At 41.7% G+C, this 24932-nt stretch overlaps 1 protein-coding gene across 1 annotated transcript in view; it reads left to right on the forward strand.

Moving 5' to 3' along the window:
• The window catches only part of CNTNAP2 (contactin associated protein 2), a 1818787-nt gene that overhangs the window by 1287116 nt on the left and 506739 nt on the right, over window positions 1-24932 (forward strand). The window contains exon 12 of the mRNA XM_056520555.1: window positions 22715-22834. Within this exon, the coding sequence (XP_056376530.1) occupies window positions 22715-22834 (120 nt within the window). The remainder of the gene's footprint in view (window positions 1-22714; window positions 22835-24932) is intronic.

A 24932-nucleotide genomic window follows, 5' to 3' on the forward strand; every position in this document is an offset into this window, starting at 1 on the left:
AAACAATAGCTGCTTCCTTAACCCCTTGGGGACAGAGCCCATTATGACCCTAAGGATGGGAGCATTTTTTGCAAATCTGACCACTGTCATTTTAAGCATTAATAACTCTGGGATGCTTTAACTTATAAATTTGATTCAGAGACAGTTTTTTCGTGACATATTCTACTTTATGGTAGTGGTAAATTTTCATCGATACTTGCATCATTTCTTGGTGAAAATTTCAAAAATTTGATGAAAAATTAGAAAATTTAGCATTTTTCTAATTTTGAAACTCTCTGCTTGTAAGGAAAGTGGACATTCCAAATAAATTATATATTGATTCACATATACAATATGTCTACTTTATGTTTGCATCATAAAGTTGACATGTTTTTACTTTTGGAAGACATTAGAGGGCTTCAAATTTCAGCAGCAATTTTCCAATTTTTCACAAAATTTTCAAAATTTTTCAGGGACCAGTTCAGTTTTGAAGTGGATTTGAAGGGCCTTCATATTAGAAATACCCTACAAATGACCCAATTATATAAACTGCACCCCTAAAAGTATCTAAAATGATATTCAGTAAGTGTGTTAACCCTTTAGATGTTTCACAGGAATAGCAGCAAAGTGAAGGAGAAAATTCAAAATCTTCATTTTTTACACTCGCATGTTCATGTAGACCCAGTTTTTGAATTTTTGTAACCCAATTTCTCTTGAGTAAGGAAATACCTCATATGTGTATGTCAAGTGTTCGGCGGGCGCAGTAGAGGACTCAGAAGGGAAGGAGCAACAATGAGATTTTGGAGAGTGAATTTTGCTGAAATGGTTTTTGGGGGGCATGTCGCATTTAGGAAGCCCCTGTGGTGCCAGAACAGCAAAAAATATCCACATGGCATACTATTTTGGAAACTACATCCCTTAAGGAACGTAACAAGGGGTATAGTGAGCCTTAACTACCCACAGGTGTTTGACGACTTTTTGTTAAAGTTGGATGTGGAAATGAAAAAACATTTTTTTTTTCTAAAATGCCGTTTTTTTCCCTAAATTTAACATTTTTACAAGGGGTAATAGGAGAAAGTGACCCCAAAAATTTGTAAACCCTTTTCTTCTGAGTATGGAAATACCCCATGTGTGGACATCAAGTGCTCTGCTGGCGAACTACAATGCTCAGAAGAAGAGGAGTGCCATTGAGCTTTTGGAAAGAGAATTCGTTTGGGATGGTAGTCAGGGGCCATGTGCGTTTACAAAGCCCCCCGTGGTGCTTAGAACAGTGAACCCCCCCCACATGTGACCCCAGTTTGGAAACTACACCCCTCACAGAATTTAATAAGGGGTGCAGTGAGTATTTACACCTCACTGGTGTTTGACAGATCTTTGGAACAGTGGGCTGTACAGATGAAAAATAAAATTTTTCATTTTCACGGACCACTGTTCCAAAAATCTGTCAGACACCTGTGGGGCGTAAATGCTCACTGTACCCTTATTACATTACATGAGGGGTGAAGTTTCCAAAATGGGGTCACATGTGGGGGGGTCCATTGTTCTGGAACTATGGGGGCTTTGTAAACGTACGTGGCCTTCAATTCCGGACACATTTTCTCTTCAAAATCCCATTGGCACTCCTTCTCTTTTGAGCCTTGTAGTTCGCCCGCAGAGCACTTTACATCCACATATGGGGTATTTTCTTACTCAGAAGAAATGGGGTTACAAATTTAGCGTTTTTTTTTTTTTTTTACTATTTTCCCTTGTGAAAATGAAAAAGTTTGGGTAACACCAGCATTTTAGTGAAACATTTTTTTTTTCATTTTCCCATCCAAATTTAATGAAAATTTGTCAAACACCTGTGGGGTGTTAAGGCTCACTTTACCCCTTTCCAAAATGGGGTCACATGTGGGTATTTATGTTTTTGCGTTTTTGTCAGAACCGCTGTAAAATCAACCACCCCTGTGCAAATTACCAATTTAGGCCTCAAATGTACCTGGTGCGTTCTCACTCCTGAGCCTTGTTGTGCGCACGCAGAGCATTTTACGCCCACATATGGGGTATTTCCGTACTCAGCAGAAATTGCGTTACAAATTTTGTGGGTCTTTTTTTCTTTTTACTGCTTGTGAAAATAAAAAGTATGGGGCAACACCAGCATGTTAGTGTAAACTTTTCATAAGGGGTGAACCCCCAACTTTTCCTTTTCATAAGAGGTAAAAGGAGAAAAAGCCCCCAAAATTTGTAGTGCAATTTCTCCCGAGTATGGAAATACTCCATATGTGGCCCTAAACTGTTTCCTTGAAATACGTCAGGGCTCCGAAATTAGAGAGCGCCATGCGCATTTGAGGACTAAATTAGGGATTGCATAGGGGTGGACATAGGGGTATTCTACACCAGTGATTCCCAAACAGGGTGCCTCCAGCTGTTGCTAAACTCCCAGCATGCCTGGACATTCAGTGGCTGTCTAGAAATGCTGGGAGTTGTTGTTTTGCAACAGCTGGAGGCTCTGTTTTGGAAACACTGCCGTACAATATGTTTTTCATTTTTATTGGGGGGGACAGTGTAAGGGGGTGTATATGTAGTGTTTTACCCTTTATTAAGTGCTAGTGTAGTGTTTTTGGGGTACATTTGCATTGACGTAATACGGTGAGTTTCTGTTACTGTTAACCTGCCCGTGTGAATGTACCCTGTACATTCACATGGGGGGGCAAACCTCCAGCTGTTTCAAAACTACAACTCCCAGCATCCACTGTATAGTGGTCTCAGACTGTAGCCCTCCAGATGTTGCTAAGCAACTAACCAGCTTCCGTAGGATCCAAGGAGCCGTCCTCTTCTTCCGCACGACATCGCCGCCCGCCGATCTACATCGCCAGCTGCCAGATGGGTAAGTGGATCTTCGGTGCCCGGTCTCCTTCGGTTCCCCATTCTGCCCGGCCTATTGTGGGTGGGCAGGACGGGGAAAATGAAAGTTAACCCCCCTGCCCCCAATCTGCTATTGGTCGTTACTTCTGACGACCAATAGCAGGGATAGGAGGGGTGGCACCCCTGCCACCTCACTCCTATCCCTTCAGGGGAATCATAGGTGTCTTAGACAACCATGATCCCCTTATATTCCAGATCACCCGGTCACCATAGATCCCGTATGACCCTGTACATTCACACGGGGGGGCAAACCTCCAGCTGTTTCAAAACTACAACTCCCAGCATCTACTGACAGACCGTGCATGCTGGGAGTTGTACTTTTGCAACAGCTGGAGGCACACTGCTTGGGAAACCTTCAGTTAGGTTCTGTTACCTAACTCAGTATTTCCCAACCAATGTGCCTCCAGCTGTTGCAAAACTACAACTCCCAGCATGTACTGATCGCTGAAGGGCATGCTGGGAGATGTAGTTATGCAACAGCTGGAGGTACGCAATTCCAACTCCCAGCATGCCCAGACAGCTGTTTGCTGTTTGGGCATGCTGGGATTTGCAGTTTTGCAACATCTGGAGGGCTATAGTTTATAGAATTGTCACTTTTGCCTTAATGCGCATGTCTCAACACTTAGACGCTGTGGGATTATCGGCAATTATTGCCGGGCACATGCTCGGGAATTAATTTATCACAATCATTCCTGAGACTGAGAGACACTGGTTGGCTGGTACCCCCAGTCAGTCTATCGCCCGGTGATTAATGATTGGCCAGGACTGATTGGAATGTGGTATATAGGTATGGCCGACACCATATTACAACATGGCAGCGGGAACACTGGTCATCTCATCCCTATCCCCTACTGACCATCATGGTGGACAACCCTGGTCCTAATTTCATCTAATACCCTTTATTGTCCCCTGACGATTAGGGCAAGAAACGCGTCGGGACACAGCTGGGGTTTCACCCCACTACCAATTTCTTCACGTTTGGTCCAGATAAGTTATATGGTTACATTAACTGCTCTGTCTCATTAATATGTGCTTATGTATGACCCTACTGTCGCCTTGATATATATCACAGTCTATCTATGCTATTATGATCTTCCTCATCATATGTATGCTATATCTGTGTGATACTAACTAGCTGGGTGAGACAGTACAAAACCTCAACAGCATTATAACCACATATATAGATTTACTCAGTAGGAGCTACAGTACCAGTGATACCTTTATGACAGTAGTGACAACGGACCATTGTTGTCATTTCCCTCCTAACAAGATCTATCTTAGATGGTACCCTCATGACAGTGGTGACAATAGGTCATTTCTATCCTTCTCCCATCCAAAGAGATAGATAGCCTATACAAGTGAGACAGAGAGCCTCCTTGTGGTCTATAGTACAGGGCGAGGCTAGTAAACACAGGGGTAGGTTCCAGCACGAGGCCGCCCTTTCTAGGGCGATCACTCCGTCTAGACTCAGGGGTAGTGAAGGGACCCAGTATAAAGGGCAAGTAGGTAGTGGCCGCCATCCATAGGCCAATACATCCCTAGGCCCTTTCCCCCCCGTACCCCATCCTACCCCCCATCCTTTCCTTTAGTAACCATACAACGGACCATTAACGGTGAGTCTCCTGATTGGTGGGAGCAACTGGTTTTCTGATAATATATCAATTATGGCCTTCATCATGCCAATGTGAATATATATCAGGACCTTTGATTTTAATACATGTTGGTCTGAGTGGATCTTATTTTCTTTTAGCTTTAATTTAGGTATAATAAAAGTTAAATTTTAGTGTTTCATTTTGGATTAGTGGAATGTTTTTGTGACTCATCCAATCAGGCTGGTCCTTGTGTGCCTACGTCATTCGCTTCTCGAGTGCGATTGGTGTGTGTTTCACTTGATGCCTGATACTTGCGCCTGCGCATTGTTCTGTCATTTGCTTTGATTCTACTCTAAGGAACACATACGCCCAGAAGGCTGAACATACCAAACAGCTGGATGGGAAAAGGGCAGGCAAAATAGAGAAGGTAGGCAGAACTATGACAGATAAAACATAAACTGGGTGGAAAAAACAAACAACAAAAGCAGGAAGGAAAACGAGCAAACAGGCTACAATGCATGCTGAGAGCTGTAGTTTTAGGACCATATGAAAAATGGAAATAAAAGACAAACAACAAATAGAGACTTGGGAACTGAAGGTAAATGAAAGACAACCAAGGAGAGGGTGCAAGACACCAGAGAGAAGAAGGAAACACAAGGCAGGGGTAATTAGAAAAAGCAGAAAACACATTGGCCACCGGAGTACCCCTTTAAAGTACTTTAAAACAACCAGGACTTTTGGTAGAGCTGACCACCCCTTGTGCCTGAGCTGATGCCCCGGGCATGGAAATCCACCAGGGCAGGCTGTAGCTGATCAAGGCCAGCATGTCTGGAGCCCAGTTCCATGGCCTGGGCTCCAGACAGATTAACCCTGTTATGTCATGTTACAGGGTTAAATGCCGCTCCCCTTAACCTGTCACCCTAGGCCTGGACCTTGTTAGCCTTATGGTAAATACACCACTGACATCGGTCAGGCAATTAATATTTGTTTAACCCCTTAAGGACCACAGGTTTTTTCATTTTTGCACTTTAGTTTTTTCCTCCTCACCTTTTAAAAATCATAATGCTTTCAATCTTTCACCTACAGACCCATATGAGGGCTTGTTTTTTGCACACTAATTTAACTTTGTAATTATACCAATAATTTCACCATAAAATGTACAACAAAACCATAAAAAATATTTGTGTGGCAAAATTGAAAACAAATATGGCATTTTGTAAATTTTTGGGGCTTCCCATTCTTTGAAGAGCACTTTTCGGTAAAAATTACACCTTATGTTTATTCTGTAGGTCCATAAAAATGTACTGTATTTTCCGGCATATAAGATGACTTTTTTATCCATACCCTGGGCGTCCCGGCCGAGAAACCTTCTCCGTCACATTCGGGACATCCCTGTGTCCTGAAAAATCTTTTCAGGACACATGGATGTCCTGGTTACCTTTCTGCGGCCCCGTGGTAACTTTGAAAATGCTGGGGCTGCCAGCAGGTAGTGCAGGCAGGGACATCACTGATGTGCGCCCATAGCAACAGCAGAGCAAAGTGGAGAGGAGAGGACACATGGGCATGGTAAGTTACCAGCACATCATCTTCGGTGCTTGGACCACTGCTCCTCCGGTCCTGGGGTCTACTGCTATGGCCTATAGGCCATAGCAGTAGATCGTGACCCCGCACCGGAGGAGCGGTGGTCGAAGCACTGAAGTGGGGCCGTACACAGACATACAGGTTCCAGCCATACACTGTATATGGCTGAAGGCTGTATGTCTGTGAGGTCTACTGCCTACCTAATGTGGGGGGAACTATACTGCCAACCTAATGCTGGGGAACTACAACTTAATGTGGGGGAACTACAAGCTAATGTGTGGTAACTGTACTGCCAACCTAATGTGGGGGAACTACAACCAAATGTGGGGGGAACTATACTGCAAGCCTAATGTGGGGGGAATTATACTGCCAACCTAATGTGGGGGAATTACAACCTAATGTGGGGGAACTATACTGCCAACCTAATGTGGGGGGAACAATGCTGACAACCTAATGTGAGGGGAACAATACTGCCAACCTAATATGGGAGAACTATGCTGACAACCTAATGTGGGGGAACTATACTGCCAACCTAATGTGGGGGAACTTCAACCTAATGTGGGGGAACTAAACTGGCAACCTAATGTGGGGGAACTAAACTGGCAACCTAATGTGGGGGTGAACTATGCTGACAACCTAATGTGGGGGAACTATGCTGACAACCTAATGCGGGGGAACTATGCTGACGACCTAATGTGAGGGGAACTATGCTGCCTACCTAGTGTGGGGGAACTATGCTGACAACCTAGTGTGGGGGAACAATGATAAGATACCATATCGCGGTAGATGGGTAGTCTTATATGGCGCGTATATCTCAAACTTTATACTTTAACAATAAAAGTTGGGGGTGGTCTTATACGCCCAGTCGTCTTATACATCAGAAAATACAGCACTCTTCTGACCCCTTTTAACTTTTTTATTTTTCCATATACTGAAATGTGTGATGGCTCATTTTTTGCGCCGTGAGCTGTAGTTTTTAATGGTACCTGTCACGATGCCGGCTGGCAGGAGGTGGATCCTCTGTGCCAGAGAGGGATTGGCGAGGACCGCGCTAGTGGACCGGTTCTAAGCCACTACAGGTTTTCACCAGAGCCCGCCGCAAAGCGGGATGGTCTTGCTGCGGCGGTAGTGACCAGGTCGTATCCACTAGCAACGGCTCACCTCTCTGACTGCTGAAGATACTGAAGATAGGCGAGGTCAGTAGATCCGGCCATGGATCCCGCTGAAGATCCTACACTGGTCGCCCAGCTAGCCCTAAAGATCGCCCAACGAGATCAACAGCTGGCATACTTGACCTCCGAGGCACTGCGTATTCAGTCACAGATACAGCAGCTGCAGATACAGCAACAGCTACAGCTGCAACTACCATCTCCTCCGCCGGCTCCTGCAACTCCTCCGCAGCAACCGGCCGTTCCTAACCCCTGCTTGTCCCTGCCGGACAAATTTGGCGTAAAGATCGCCCAACGAGATCAACAGCTGGCATACTTGATCTCCGAGACACAGCGTCTTCAGTCACAGTTACAGCAGCTGCTGCCGCAGATACAGCAACTTCAGTCACAGCAGCTGCTGCCGCAGATACAGCAACTTCAGTCACAGCTACAGCTGCAACAACCATCTCCTCCGCCGGCTCCTGCAACTCCTCCGCAGCAACCGGCCGTTCTTAACCCCTGCTTGTCCCTGCCGGACAAGTTTGATGGGGACCGCAATGATTCTGCCACAGCCACAGTCCAGTCCTTCTTCGCTGAGGTCCGTGGTGTCTTCGAGGAGCCTGCCCGAGCTTCTTCTGCCGAGATTGCCCTGCTGAACCTGGAACAGGGTGTTTCTTCCATTGGCGAGTACGCCATTCAGTTCCGTGCTCTTGCTTACGAGTTGTCCTGGAATAGTGAGGTTCTCTGCGCGACCTTTAAAAAAGGCCTATCCAGCAACATTAAAGATGTTCTGGCCGCACGAGAGACTCCTGCTGACCTACATGAACTCATTCATCTTGCCACTCGCATTGACATGCGTTCTTCCGGATGGCGTCTGGAGCTCCGCCTGGATATGGACTTTGTTCGCACGAAGCGTTTTTTCTCCCCGGCTCCTCTCTCCTCTGGTCCTCTGCAATCCGTTCCTGTGCTTCCCGCCGCGGAGGCTATGCAAGTTGACCGGTCTCGCTTGACACCTCAAGAGAGGACACGACGCCGCATGGAGAATCTTTGCCTGTACTATGCCGGTACCGAACACTTCCTGAAGGATTGTCCTATCCGTCCTCCCCGCCTGGAAAGACGTACGCTGACTCCGCACAAAGGTGACACAGTTCTTGATGTCAACTCTGCTTCTCCACGCCTTACTGTGCCTGTGCGGATATCTGCCTCTACCTTCTCCTTCTCTACTATGGTCTCCTTGGATTCCGGATCTGCAGGAAAATTTTTTTTGGCCTCTCTTATCAACAGGTTCTACGTCCCTGTGACCAGTCTCGCCAGACCCCTCTACATCTATTGTATTAACAATAAAAGATTGGACTGTCTCATGCGTTTCCGCACAGAACCCCTCCTAATGTGCATCGGACCTCATCACGGAAAAATTGACTTTTTTTTCCTCAGGTTCTTTGGCCCCAAGAAGAGGGGGAGACCCAAGGGGGGGGGTACTGTTACGCCGAGCGCTCCAGGTCCCCGTTCCTCCCCGGAGCGCTCGCCTCATCCTCGTTGCTGCAGCGCCCCGGTCAGATCCACTGACCGGGTGCGCTGCGGTACCGCCTCCAGCCGGGATGCGATTCGCGATGCGGGTGGCGCCCGCTCGCGATGCGCACCCCGGTCCCCGTACCTGACTCGCTCTCCGTCGGTCCTGTCCCGGCGCGCGCGGCCCCGCTCCCTAGGGCGCGCGCGCGCCGGGTCTCTGCAATTTAAAGGGCCAGTGCACCAATGTTGGTGCCTGGCCCAATCTTCCCAATTACCAATTAGTGTGATCACCTGTGTACTTCCCTATATTACCTCACTTCCCCTGCACTTCCTTGCCGGATCTTGTTGCCCTTGTGCCAGTGAAAGCGTTCCCTTGTCTGTTCCTAGCCCGTGTTCCTGACCTCCTGCCGTTGCCCCTGACTACGATCCTTGCTGCCTGCCTCGACCTTCTGCTACGTCCGACCTTGCTTCTGCCTACTCCCTTGTACCTCGCCTATCTTCAGTATCTTCAGCAGCCAGAGAGGTGAGCCGTTGCTAGTGGATACGACCTGGTCACTACCGCCGCAGCAAGACCATCCCGCTTTGCGGCGGGCTCTGGTGAAAACCTGTAGTGTCTTAGAACCGGTCCACTAGCACGGTCCTCGCTATCCCTCTCTGGCACAGAGGATCCACCTCCTGCCAGCCGGCATCGTGACAGTACCATTTTTGTTTTGAAGGGACTTTTTGATAATTTTTTTATACATGTTTTTAAGGTATACAAAGTGACCAAAAATACGCAATCTTGGACTTTGGTATTTTTTTTTATGTATACGCCATTGACCGTGCAATTAATTAATTAACGTTATATTTTTATAGTTCGGACATTTACGCACATGGAAATACCACGTTTATTTTTTTTATGTTTACATATTTTTCATATGGAATTTGGGAAAAGGAGGGTGATTTAAACTTTGAATATGGAAGAGGTCAATGGGTGCTTTTTAAACTTTTATTAAACTTTTTTTTTTTTACACTTTGTTATTCCCTTTAGGGGACTTTTAGAAGGAATCATTAGATTCCTCTTACAGATCAATGTAGGTTCATAGAAATACACTGATCTGTGTGCTCTGCGCTTGATTGATAAAGCCTGGTGCAGCAAGGCTCTATGAATCACAAAGCCGGGACCAGGAAGAAAGGAGAGGTAAGCCCTCTGGCTACCTCATCACTGGAGGGGCAATCCACCCCACTGGACCACCAGGGACTGTTTAAAGGTGCCTTTAGATGCTGCTGCTTTGACAACGGGGAACTAAAGGGTTATTAGCCGTCCGCATATTGACTATTAAGGGCCTTGGTCGTTAACAGGTTAAAGGATGAGAGATGAGTGCCCTGTATAAGAAAACCTATATAATTCCCACTTAAATGCAAAGTTCTCTTTATTGTCCCTCCCCCCCCCCACTTAACGCTCCTTACACAGTAATGGTGCCTCTTATTTCCCTCAATACAGTTATAGAGCCCATTACATGCCCTTTTTACAGAAATAGTGCCCAATTACTGCCACTACGCAATGATGTACAAATACAGTTTGAGTGCTTTCTTGTCCCTCCCAATAAATAAATAAATACAGACACAACACATTTAGACAGCTTCCAATTACATTATTGCATTGTTCTGTGTCTATAATCTAGCACCTAAATTGCCTTCAGCCTACACCATTGTATGGTAGGGCATGGTACCAATAGGTCGCATTTCTATTAGGGTACATTCACACAAGCGGACCCAAAGCATATTTTACGCTGTGGATCCGCCGCTGAAGGACCACTGTATGGTGGCTTTACATGTGCTTGCTTGGAGTGGCAATACGCCGCTATGAGCAGACACACTGAAGCGGTGTGCAAGTCGCCGCGCATGCTCCGTGTACTCGCACACATAGCGGCCGCTTCCCCTGCTCCATGAGAACCCCGCGACCATTGCGGCTGCTCCCCCTGCTCCCGCTCATGTGAACATACCCTCATAGTGTTTAACTGCATTCACATACTGGAGTCAAGGATACAGCAGAAAGGGTGCAAGGGGGGCACATTTCATATTCAGTATTGATATCCCGAGAACACTGATACGTTTGGAAGAAACTTCTAACCTATTGGAAAAATATACCTTTTTGTCCTATGTAATAAATTAATGTCAAAGATGTTTAAATAGACCAGTCTCAATATTTTTAATGTAAAAAAAAATCATAAAGTTTTTTCTTATGAAAAATTATTCCTAGAAGCACAGGCCCCTTTACTGCAATTTAATTCTGAAATTGATTTAGATTAAAAATGTATAAAGGCCAATGAGTGTAGAACTAAAAAATAATACTCTCCAAACTCTGTATGTGGCTATGTCATAGATCTCTGTATGAAGTAAATCCAGCTGCTTACTTGGCATCATTTTTAATTCAATTATGTAGCTCTGTGGTCCGTCCAACCTTTTCCACAACATTCTGTAAGACACCACTCTGGGTATCACATTGTGTAGAAGGCAATTCTCTTGTTTTTCATGACAAATTATAATACACAGACTTGAGAATGTTCACAAATAACTTATATTCATATTACATAAATTATACATTTTAGCTTTATATTCAGGAGTCACATGGGCCACAAACTGTAGGTTAAAGATCAAACCTAACATTCCATAAAGGGCAACTTTTTTTTTAGCTTCCTGAGAAAATGATACATTTACTGTATTAGGCTATGCAGTCAGTTCACTGTACGCATTAAAAAATGTTCCATAACCTCTTGGCCCTTTCTTTCGAAGAAGAAATTAAAGTGTACTTTTAGCTGTGGTATTGAAATGTTACAGCTCCTTAGAAAAGTCGAGAGAGCCAGTCAAAGCAACCTCCAAGGTACCCGTCTACTATGGAACTCATTTCACAGCTCATCCATTATCTGAATGAGATGTGAAAATGATTTCCCTGTTCCCATAATCTGCCAGAACACAGCAGTCACTTCTGTGCAATGTAATTATAGAGGATTACAAAAAATTAAATAAGAAGTTGTTTTTCTCACATGAAGTTAATATAAAGTATTGCAGAAAAATAAAAATGTACATACTCTGCGTATAGTAAACAGATCACTCAAACCAACAGAGGAATAGCTTTTGAATCACAATATAACTGCTCGAAATATGAGTTACCATACCTAACACACCAATCAGCCATAACATTAAAACCACTCTCTGCAGAAGTGAATTATGTTTATTATCTTGTGACAATAGCACATTCAAGGGCTGGGATATATTAGGCAAAAAAAAAACAACAGTTCTTGAACTCATAAATGTGCATGCAAGGAGATCAGGACCAAATTGTGGTAGTTAGACAACTGAGTCAGAACATGTGGCATGTTCAGTAGGGTGTTCCTAGAATGCAGTGGTTAGTACTAACCAAAGTATTCCAAGGTGGAACAAGAGGTGGACTAGACACAGGGTCATTGGCACCCAACCTCACACAGGTGTCACAACTTATAGTGCATCACAGTTTGGTGTATATTAGGGGGGCTCAGCTGCAGATGTGGTGCCCATATTGATCCATGTCTGCCACAGAAAGCCCCTACAATGGGCACATGGAGTAATGGAAGAAGTCTGTCTAATTTGATCAATTGCATTGTTATATCTTATGAACAGTCAGGTGCATTTGCCTAGCTAAATTGGGGAAAATTATGCACTATGGTAAAAAGTCAAGCCTGTGGAGGTGGTCTGATGCTCTGATGAATGTTCTGCTGCAAAACATTTTGTCCTAAGTTGGCATTCCTGTTGATTTTATTTTGCCATGTACAACCTAACTTGCCGCCCAAGAACACATGCCAGCAGTATTCCCTAGTAGCAGTGGTTCACCACACTGCAATAATTGTTCAGGATTAAATAGTAAAACATGTCATAGTTCAATGTGTGAACTACCAATTCCCCAGATCTCATTCTGACTAAACATTGGTGGGACATGCTGGAAAAACAAGTCTGACAGATGGTGTCCCCACCCCACCACTCACAAAATGTATTAAAGGATCTGCTGAATGGTATATATGGATATGCCACATATTATTTATATTTAAAGAGAACAAGACACTGTGTCCACTCACACAAAACCCAATATATTGGGTTATAGTGTGGGAGAACAGCTTTTCAAAAAGGGATCACTTACTTAAAACTGTTGAGAATTTCCTGAGTTATGGCACTGTAATCTTCCTGCTCCATTGCGCTCCAACGTGCAATGGAGGCAGGGAGCCGGCTCACCCAGCACCTCTGACTCTTCCATATTCTCCGTCCACCCACATAATTAATATGCTAATGAATGCCACTGGTAAGCGCACAGAGAGCATCATCATATACAGTGAGCACACAGAGAGCATATCATATACAGTGAAACCACTGATGACCACCCAGTGCAAAAAGTGCATAGTAAATGGTGGAACTGAAAATCCATTACAGGAAATCTGGTCTGGATAAGGAATGATCTTCTCAAAGAGGTGGGAGGTTTTATTGTATGTTACTAAACATTTTTACAATAAAATAGACACATTGTCAATTTGTGTTTACTTTAAGTTTATCTTTATAGTTAAAAGTAAGACAAGCTTTCTATACAAGTTTAACATATATGTTGGTTCCTTTACCAAATACGAGACAGATATTTGCAATAAAATAGGAAATGCATGGGGTCATCAGATAGAGAAGCTTTATGCAAACTAAGACTCAAGGAACAGGAAAAGTCTTGTTTCTGGTGCTTGTGAGATGAAGCACTAATACTTTAAGTAGGGCTTTGCAGATGTACCGTACATGCAGATCCTGTTTCTTTAATGGTACTTCAAGAAAGTCAAAATATGATGTGTGTTATCTCATCTTGTGCCAGGATTCTCTTAATCTATATTACTTTTCTCCTTTTCCTTTATAACCCTCTAAAGTACTTTTCTCGACCCCTGGGCTAGTTTTCTGCACACCTATCAATTCTTTGAATCCTTGTGTTTGCTTGCACTAAGTATCAGTTTGGTGGTTTAAATTAATACCATATTGTCTGTATGCTTTAAACTCCAATATCTTCCTGCAGGGCATACATGATAATTGAAATCCTTTAAAAGTTCATTAGTTAGCAGCAGGAGTGGGTACAATGGATTTTCAGAAATACCAGTATATATAGCAAGGAAGGAAAATGTGTGTATAAAATTATTTCTCCTACTCCAGAATGATCATTTGCAAACACTTAGGCTAAGGCTTCACAGTAGACTTATTAAATGTTATAGTGATATAATATTGTAGTTCTTGAAATATTAAGATTGGAAATACAAGTTTCTTAGGTTATGTTTTTATATTTAAAAAAGCTTCAGATATTATTATAGTACACAATCACAATTCCAGTGAAAAATCATAAGGTCATTTCTTTAGGTGGGAGCCATTTTGTACAAGTAGCAGCTGGGATGAAAAGCTGCCATTTGTAATAACTACTGTACTCATCGAGAAAGTTTCAGATTGTGCGTGGGGGGGGGTCCCCATTGTTGAAAGAGCACATGTCGACCACAGCACAAAGCGGTGGCCGACACAACTCCCCCCCCCCCCCCCCCACACACACACACACACACATTGCTATGGCAGAGCCGGAGACTGCCAAATGCAGCGCTCCAGCTCTCCCATAGAGACGCCCCGTCCTGCAGACTCCTGGGGCCATGTATGGGAGATCGCAGTGGTCCCAGCGGTTGAACCCCCATGATCTGAAACTTATCCCCTATCCTGTGGACAGGGGGAAAGTCATGCTATCCCGGAGTACTCCTTTAACATTAGCTATATACAACATCACATAAAAAACAGCATCACTACCATGTCATCATTGATTTTACAAAAATTAAGCCAAAATGGAAAAGCCATGTGCCAAAACCATATATCTCATGAATCAATACCGGTTAGAACCAATATTAAAACCTTAACCTGGAGTAATGGTTTTCTCTATGGTTTTATCAGTCTTTCACATTTTTCCTTGAGAAAAGAGGGATGGAGAAAGGTTTACATCTGGCTGGCAGCAATATGGATGTTCTTCTTTAGGAGAAGTTGGATGAGGAGGAAGTGGGACCTTGGAACTATTTGGGGATGGAATCTGTCGATGGAATAGAGGATTAGAAACCTACACAAGGTGACAGTAATGATGATGATGAGGACAAAGACCATGATGACCAACCTTGGCAGCATAGTCAGAGCCCTAACAAGTCAGGGCTATCCACCCTTTTGTATTAATTATTGTAAGGGGTCTTGGCACTTGCATTCCCACTAATCAAATCTTTTTGACATGCCAAAAGTTTTTTATTTTTTTTTATTTTTTAAATGATAGGTATCATTTAACTGCATTTTTAGTTCTTCTCTAAAAAATGAAACCTTCTATGAATAAACTCCTTTTAATTGACACAAACTAAATAGCAAACCAAAGTAGGTGACCTTAAAACGTGTTGTTTGAGATAGAAGAAAAGATATTGCATGCTCTTAGTCTGTGTCTGTTTATGTAGCATAGTTCAAGTCAGTTTAACCTCTTAAGGACCCATGACGTATGCATACGTCATGAGTCCCGGTCCTGCGATATAACGCGGGGTCACACGGTGACCCCGCATCATATCGCGGCGGGCCCGGCGTCATAGTGAAGCCGGGACCTGCCTCTAATAGCGCGCGGCACTGATCGCTGTGCCGCGCGCTATTAACCCTTTAGCCGCGGCTAAAAACGAAAGTAAAAGTGCCCGGTTAGCTCAGGGAGCTGTTCGGGATCACCGCGGTATAATCGCGGCATCCCGAACAGCTGTAGCACAGGAGGGGGTCTTCTTACCTTCTCCTGCGCTGTCCGATCGCCGAATGAATGCTTCAAGCCTGAGATCCAGGCTTGAGCATTCAATCGCCAAAAACCCTGATTGATCCATTCCTATGGAGATGGATCAATCAGAGTAAAAGATCAGTTAATGCAATGTTATAGCCACCTATAGGAGCTATAATATTGCATAAATAAAGTGCAAAAAAAAATCATTAACCCTTTCAATTATCCCTTCCCCTAATAAAAGTTTGAATCACCCGGCATTTCCAAAAATAAAAAAAACATTATGTAAATAATAATAAAAATAAACATATGTGGTATCGCCGCGTGCGGAAATGTCCGAATTATAAAAATATACCACTTTTTAAACCGCTCGTTCAATGGCGTACGCGCAAAAAAATTCCAAAGTCAAAAATAGCGCATTTTTGATAATTTTTTACACCACAAAAAAGTGAATAAAAAGTGATCAAAAAGTCTGATCAGAACAATAATCATACCACTAAAAACTTCAGATGACGGCGCAAAAAATGAGTCCTCAAAGTGCCCTGAACACAAAAAAATAAAAAAGTTATAGGGGTCAAAAGATTACCATTTTAAACGTATAAATTTTCCTGCATGTATTCATGCTTTTTTCGGAAGTGATACAAATTCAAACCTATACAAGTAGGGTATCATTTTAACTGTATGGACTTACAGAATAAAGATAAGGTATCATTTTTGACAAAAAATTTATTGCGTAAAAACAGAAGCCCCCAAAACTTACAAAATAGTGTTTTTTCATCAATTTTGTCGCACATTGATTTTTTGTCCCGTTTCACCGTAGATTTTTGGGTAAAATGACTAATGTCATTACAAAGTAGAATTAGTGACGCAAAAATTAAGCCATTATATATAATTTTAGGTGAAAATTTTTAAGAGTTATGATTTTTTAAAGTTAAGGAGGAAAAATTGAAAATGAAAAAACAGAAAAAGCCCGGGTCCTTAAGGGGTTAATGAGATTTCAACACAGTCAGCAGAAGGAAAGCATGAATACATTTTAAGAATAACATATACAAATGTAGTTATGGTTATCTTAAGGTTGTTAACTAACCACATTAATGTGTTGTATTGGAATATCATATTGTGTCACGGTTCAAGATAAGGCCAGTAACTGAGGAAAATGTTAAACTCATATTTGTGTAATGTGTTAGGATAACTTATGTCAACTTCAGAAGTGCAATAAAATATCGTAACATGACAGAGATGAGACTGGCTACATCTATAGTTACGTTTTTTTTGTTAGCCTTTCTTGATGACCTCAATATGCTCAAAAACAGAGTGGCACTTGGCATGCTGGAACATAGAGATGGTAATTTCCAATATTACATTTTTGAAGGTAAGAAAACACATTCTTTGGAGCTTAAAGGGGTACTCCGGTGGAAACTTTTTTTTTTTTTTAAATCAACTGGTGCCAGAAAGTTAAACAGATTTGTAAATTAGAACAAAAATTAACCACACCTCAAGAATACCACCCTTGGGTACACAGTGAATAATTGTTTGAGACATATAGTTTTGAAAAAAATGCAGATTTTATTAAAACAGCATTGAAGCAATAAAAAACCTAAATCGTTAAAAATATCAGAGCAATATCAATGTTATCTTAAACTGTCATTGGGCCCTAATGACAGAATTAGAAAATATATGTATAACAACCACCTAATATAGGATATTCTGTAGATATTAAAAGTAAATGCAATTTTTCAACGGCATATAGCAAAAATCCGGAATTGACTATTAGTCCGGCACTTGTGATGGAAAAAGGCTGATAGTCCGGCACTTGTAATAAAAAAAGCAAAGTCACTTGATGGACTGATGTAGAAAATGCTGCTCACTATTGACTAATAGTCAATTCCGGATTATTGATATATGCCGTTGAAAAATTGCATTTACTTTTAATATCTACAGAATATCCTATATTAGGTGGTTGTTATACATATATTTTCTAATTCTGTCATTAGGGCCCAATGACAGTTTAAGATAACATTGATATTGCTCTGATATTTTTAACGATTTAGGTTTTTTATTGATTCAATGCTGTTTTAATAAAATCTGCATTTTTTTTCAAAACTATATGTCTCAAACAATTATTAACTGTGTACCCTAGGGTGGTATTCTTGAGGTGTGGTTACTTTTTGTTCTAGTTTTTACCCGTTTGGATTGGTGGGGGTCCTTTAACCACTCGAATACTCTAATCCTCTAATACCTGGTTGTGAGCTGCACACATATTTTCAGATTTGTAAATTACATGAATTAAAAAATCTTAATCCTTCCAGTACTTATTAGCTGCTGAATACTACAGAGGAAATTATTTTCTTGTTGGAACACAGTGCTCTCTGCTGACATATCTGTCCATTTTAAGAACTGTCCAGAGTAGTAGAAAATGCCCATAGCAAACATATGCTGCTCTGGACAGTTCCTAAAATGGACAGAGATGTCAGCAGAGAGCACTGAGCTCGTGATTTCAGCAGAGAGCACTGTGTTCCAAAAAGAAAACAATTTCCTCTGTAGTATTCAGCAGCTAATAAGTACTGGAAGAATTGAGATTTTTTAACAGAAGTAATTTACAAATCTGTTTAACTTTCTGGCACCAGTTGATTTAAGTTGACTTCCCCCGGAGTACCCCTTTAATACACCTATAGTCATTCAGTTGTGTACTGTTATTGGCATTTAGGGACTATTCATTTATTCCAGCATGACTAAATGCAATGGGGATACCAAATGAACAAAGATAAAAACAGATAAAAATTGGTTAAATTCAGAAAGACTGTATCTTAACATGGGCTCCTGTATAGGTGCTATGATGGTAGACATGGTAAGCATATTTATGCAACATTATATTATCATGCCAGAACTACTAAAACTGTATCATTAAACATATTTCAAAAGAAGAAAAACAAATAATAAAAAAATTACGAAAAAAAATGGAATATGTCACAACCTGCAATCTCTGTGAGGCTAACAAGTGCAGACTGCAGTCCTACCAGGAGACCATTGATGACTGATATAACGCTGGCATTGGGACCTTTGAAATAAACAAAATTACTAAGTGTCAGAATAAGCGTGTTCACACATTCTGTGCTTTTCTCCAGACACACAGAGAGCTCCTGGGAAATAAGTGCTGTTCCTAGTTCATTGCTTTTCCCAGTAATTAAGTACACAAGTGTTACAGAGTGTCACCCTCACAATTAGGGATGAGTGGGTTAGGTTGGGGATGGCTGTCAATTTGCTGCTTGACAGTCATTTAATAGTATGAATGCTAAAAAATTCATTGTCAATTACTTTCTTTTCATTTTTAAACAAAGTTTTCAAAAGTTTAAGAACAGAAAATACTCTTATACAGTACAGAAATCCTTTATATACTCACACAGTATAAACATTAGCTATGCAGTATGTCCTTTAGGTTAAAGGTGGTCCCTAAGCATAATATTATATGTGATGTCACCTTACCAGTAACTGTTGTATAGGAACAGAGAGCAGAAAGCATCTATTCTTGCTTTCTTTGTAGATATGTAACATGTTCTAAAGAAATGAAAATATATACCGTGGAGTATACACAGTATGCACTCCCAACTGGCTTGTTATACCTAAACTGGATTGATATATTTCTGTTTTTATTACCAACTGCAAGTTTTCTTATTTACAAGTTTTTGCTCCCACCTATTTGAATTATTCGTGGACTTCCTATTTGACCTTGCGACTAAGATTCTGTTTAGTCTTTTGGCGCAGGGCACGGTATGGTTTAGACCCTGTTTGATAAGTATGAGATTTTCTATTTCTACCAGCTACCATCTGCTCCTACTTTCCCTTACAGGATTCTGTGCATGCTACTTAGGGAACCAAATACTGGACAAACAATACAAACTAAGGTCCTAGGACCAACACACTTAAAAAAAAAGTGTTGGGAAGTGGACTGTATATTGCAGTCCTTTTTAGCGCTTCCTTAGGCTAATCAAAACTAAAACGCCACCTTTTTATTAAGATTTGCACGTGGCAACAGGGTTAAATGAATATACTGAATCATCAAATTTATACTTACTGTATACTTATACTGTGTGCCTCCAATTCACTGCCAGTGCTGTTGTGAACTTCCCAATCGCAGTTGTCAGTGCTTCTAGGTGTCTGTCCTGACATAGGAAGATAGAAACAAACAAAAGCTAAGAGAGAGCGGACAGGATCTACTTTAAAGTGCATACAGTATCATTAACCATCCTTCTCCCCACTTACTTCACTGAGAGGGGTCTTTGCGTCCTAAACCCCCCTCAATACTGCAAGCCTTCAAATAATCACTCTGGGCTCCTTTTCTCACCACGCTTCACTGGGCGGACACGCCTCACTCTTCCTTCTTACTTCGGAAGCAACCGGAATCCGCAAACTTCAAAATCAGCCGGAATCCACACACTTCTTTTTTCATATACAAGGTAAGCAGTTTATTAAACATAAAACATCTGATAAAAGTACTAGTACACAGGGATCCGACGTGTTGCCAGGATTATTCCCCTTCCTCAGGGATGCACTATTCTAAAACTGTAGCCATCTTATATACCTATTTTTCACCTCCTTTTTCACCCGGAAACACCTTCTAATTGGACATACTCCTAAAACCGAATATTTTGTCAATGTTAACAATTTTCAGGGACGCTAAATATTCTCATTAAAACCATTCGGGACCAGTGTATTAAGCTTAAAAATATAAAAACTTTCTCTTCTGAATAGGGTAGAAAACTTCCATAAACCCTCTGCTATTTTGTTCTACGGGAATCTCCCGAAGCAACCCAGGGCCTTCGGGTGATTCCCGTAGAACAAATAGCAGAGGGTTTAGGGAGGTTTTCTACCCTATGCAGAAGAGAAAGTGTTTATATTTTTAAGCTTAATACACTGGTCCCGAATGGTTTTAAGGGGGTATTCCAGGAAAAAAATTATTTTATATATCAACTGGCTCCAGAAAGTTGAAAAGATTTGTAAATTACTTCTATTAAAAAGTCTTAATCCTTCCAATAATTATCAGCTGATGAAGTTGAGTTGTTGTTTTCTGTCTGGCAACAGTGCTCTCTGCTGACATCTCTGCTTGTCTCGGGAACTGCACAGAGTAGAAGAGGTTTGCTATGGGGATTTGCTTCTACTCTGGACAGTTCCCGAGACAGGTGTCATCAGACAGCACTTAGACAGAAAAGAACAACTCAACTTAAGCAGCTCATAAGTACAGAAAGAATTAAGATTTTTTTAGAAGGAATTTACAAATCTGTTTAACTTTCTGGAGCCAAATGATATAAATAAAAAAAGTTTTTTCCTGGATAACCCCTTTAATGAAAATATTGAGCGTCCCTGAAAATTGTTAACATTGAAAAAATGTGTCCAATTGGAATGTGCTTCTGGGTGAAAATGAGGTGAAAAAGAGGTATATAAGATGACTACAGTTTTAGAATAGTGTATTCCTGAGGAAGGGGAATAATCCCTGCAATGCGTTGGCTCTAGTACTAGTACTTTTATTGGATATTTTATGTTTTATAAACTGCTTACCTTGTATATGAAAAAAGAAATGAAGAGTGAGGCGTGCCCGCCCAGTTAAGCGTGGTGAGAAAAGGAGCCCAGAGTGATTATTTGAAGGCTTGCAGGATTGAGGGGGGTTTAGGACGCAAAAAAACCTCTCAGTGAAGTAAGTGTGAAGAAGGAAGGTTAATGATACTGTATGCACTTTAAAGTAGATCCTGTCCGCTCTCCAATTTTAGCATTTGTTTGTTTCTATCTTCCTCTATGGGGCGGTCTGGAACCAAACCGAGATGGATTGTAGCGCATAAGGATCCACATGGGATATTCAATATAGGTGTTTCAAGTGTGTGAGTGGTTTGTAAAAGAACCACTCACCAAGTGTAAGTTTGTATCTCAATTTTTATAGTTAGAGGTGCTTGTGTGCTGAAAATTTCTTCGGACCGCTCCCAAAGGATTTTTCCTGTACTTTCATACTACTGACATTGGAGTGACCCACCTCAGTAATTGGCTTAATGTGTACTTACTGTCTCTGAGGATAGAGAGTAGGGAGTGCTGCCAGGAGGACCAGCACCATCAGGACAAAGGATTCTGCCTGATTGAAAGCTTTCTGATAAAAAATAATCATAAGGAAGTATTTTATGTAAATTATTCTGATTATTATTATTATTAAGGAGTAATTACATTAAATTGTAGTTAGCAGAAAATTATTATTCAAGTGACTCCAGACTAAATCTTTCTTTTAAATGCATATGTTTTAAGTGGATTTTTTTGAACACTAAAGTAGTATCCCTTAAATGTACTGTGTTTAATGTTTATTTGACTAATTAAAATGTCACCACTATTATTCAATAAAATAAAATCAAATGTTTATTTGACTAATTAAAATGTCACCACTATTATTCAATAAAATCAAAGCACACTAAAGACATGTAAAGAGGACAGTTCTGAAGCATCTCATCTAGGAACTCTATAATGTCCCACGTCTTTGTTATTCCCCCTGGAAATATGTGAATACTATAAATTGATAATGAGGTGTTACAATTCTGTTTTTCAAAGAGGGCTTGCCCGTGCACTTTGACATTTTAGAATTCTTTTCATTAATACTAGTGTGTTCACTAAAACAAACATATCAGGAGAAGTGACAGCCCTCTTGATATACTATCCACAACATTTTTCACCCAGTACATTAATGTGGTACGTATATAACCAGTCATACTCTTACAGTAGATTTTGGAAAAATGTGCCATTGGTTGTATTCTTTAATAGTACTGTGTTTAAAGTGTTTGATGTTTACTTCTGTCTTACAAGCATTCCCATGTCATAAAGTGAGGAAATATCAGTAGCATTTCCCAGCACTTGATGATTGGTGAGATCTAAACCCTGCACCCCACCAATCCTGAGACATGTTTTTTTTTTTATCATGCACATTGGCACTTCTGGTCAACCACCTGAATGGCACAGTGCTACCGTTCCCCACATAGGTGGGTGGGCAGGGCCACTGTGAAAGGAAAAACAGGCAAGAGGACACAGCATTTTAATAAGACCAACCATTAAAAAAGTATCAATATGCCATCACTTTATGGGGATACAAATATAATCATATTTTAGATTTTATATACATTCGATGAACAAAATAGGTGCCTTACCTCATTCATCAACACTTGATTTTATTTTATTTTTTGTTTTAGCCATGTATGAGCTCTCTTGTGAAGTATACAGACACCTGGGAAATATATCAGATTTCTACTGGATTGATCCAGATGGAAGTGGACCACAAGGACCAATGAGAGTTTACTGCAATATGACAGGTAAAACAATTACCAAACTTTGGATATCATTGTTATGTTTGATTTACCTACATATATGTGGCATGTTTTTGCATTTTTAGTAGAAATCCAGATTAAAGGTAGGGTCACTCGTAACTGATCCGGATCCATTGATGACCGACCCCTTTTGTGTGCCTCCTGCTGTGCCTGCTCATAAGCAGCAATCCGCCGTTATGAACAGAAACACAGGGACCTTCTAGTCCCCGCAAGCACATGCAGTGCACTCACACACATTGGGGTCACTCCCCCTGCTCCCTGAGTGGTTACGATGTCTGTGTGCACTGCACATGCTTGCAGCAACTAGCAGGTCCCTGTGTGTCTGATCACACAGTTACTACGCATAAGTTCTCATTTTTAATTAGCGGTAGAGTTAAATTTATTCCGCTATAAATAAATATATCTGTTATGATTCGGCTAGCTGGATGTGGATCCTCTGTGTCAGCGAGGGATTGGCTTGGACCGTGTCGGTGGACCGATTCTATGGTTGCTACTGGTTTTCACCAGAGCCCGCCGCAAAGCGGGATGGTCTTGCTGCGGCGGTAGCAACCAGGTCGTATCCACCGGCAACTGCTCAACCTCGCTGACTGCTGAGAAGGTGTGGGACAGAAGGACTAGGCAGAAGCAAGGTCAGACGTAGCAGAAGGTCGGGGCAGGCGGCAAGGTTCGTAGTCAATAGTAATAGCAGGAGGTCAGGAACACAGTAATGGTAAACACAGTAGTAGCTTTCTCTAGGCACTAAGGCAACAAGATCCGGCAAGGAAGTGCAGGGGAAGTGAGGTTATTTGGACAGGGGGCAGGTGGAAGCTAATCAGACTGATTGGGCCAGGCACCAATCGCTGGTGCACTGGCCCTTTAAATCTTAGACAGCTGGCGCGCGCCCTAGAGAGCGGAGCCGCGCACGCCAGAACATGATAGCCGGGGACCGGGACGGGTAAGTGGCTTGGGATGCGATTCGCGAGCGGGCGCGTCCCGCTATGCGAATCGCATCCCCATCATGAATGTCAGTGCAGCACTCCCGGTCAGCGGGTCCTACCGGGGCGCTGCATAGAGGAGAACGCCGTGAGCGCTCCGGGGAGGAGCAGGGACCCGGAGCGCTCGGCGTAACAGTATCTGTACGGTGTACCTGTATCTATTACTTCAAATACTGTAAATATTATTTGTTTTGCATTATTTATGATGTTATACTATAAGCTTTATGATTTCTTAATTTTTTGAAGGGAAAAAAAATTTCACAACATCTCTAATCATAATTTAAGATGCAAACAAGAAGCCAAAAAATTATTTCTTTGCTGTATTCTGTGTTTCATTTTCCTTGAATCTGCACAATAGAGCATCTGGAGTTAAGTTTCTGGACACATTAGTCTAATGCAAGGCATTTTACTTTGGCAAATTTCTGGCACCATGTAGGTCATCGTATGCCAGCAAGATGTTCAGAGCAGAATAACAAGAAGAAAATTAAGGCCATTAGCCATGCATATAAGAAGTGCTTCAATGACTGTGACTAGGAATAATTTAGGATATTTTGTCCCTGACATAGTTGATCTGACGTTGGAGAAGAGGGCATTTTTCGCAACAAGAAAAGGTCATCATGAATTAAAGTGTAAAATAGAACATTATAGAAAGAAGTATTTACTTTAGCTGCAGTCACGCATACAAAAAAAAAAAAAAAACTAATTTACTTGTTTAACTTTCCTTATATTCCTGAGAGTACCACTGGTCACCAAAAAATTTAAATATAGGGATCCCATACTACATTCTCTAAAATAAATTAATGTATTGACCTACTAGTTAATAAATAGGATTTATGGGTACGGCAGCGTAATGGCTTCATGTTGTACGAAGCCATAATAGAACACCCATAGAGATGAATTGGGCAAGAATGTTCCTTCATATGCCTTAGTCTTTATACAGCCATAATTATTGAGCTGTTGTCATATTTACAGTACCTGAGGGAGCACCATGCAATGGCACACAAAATCCTGTTATCACTGTGCTACAGAAAACTGCACGCCAACTTAAAGCCCGGACACACGGTTTTGCTATATGGTCAGTAACTATCATTTAGGTGCAAATGTTGTCA

The sequence above is a fragment of the Hyla sarda genome, chromosome 5, assembly GCF_029499605.1.
Source record: "Hyla sarda isolate aHylSar1 chromosome 5, aHylSar1.hap1, whole genome shotgun sequence".
Lineage (NCBI taxonomy): Eukaryota > Metazoa > Chordata > Amphibia > Anura > Hylidae > Hyla > Hyla sarda.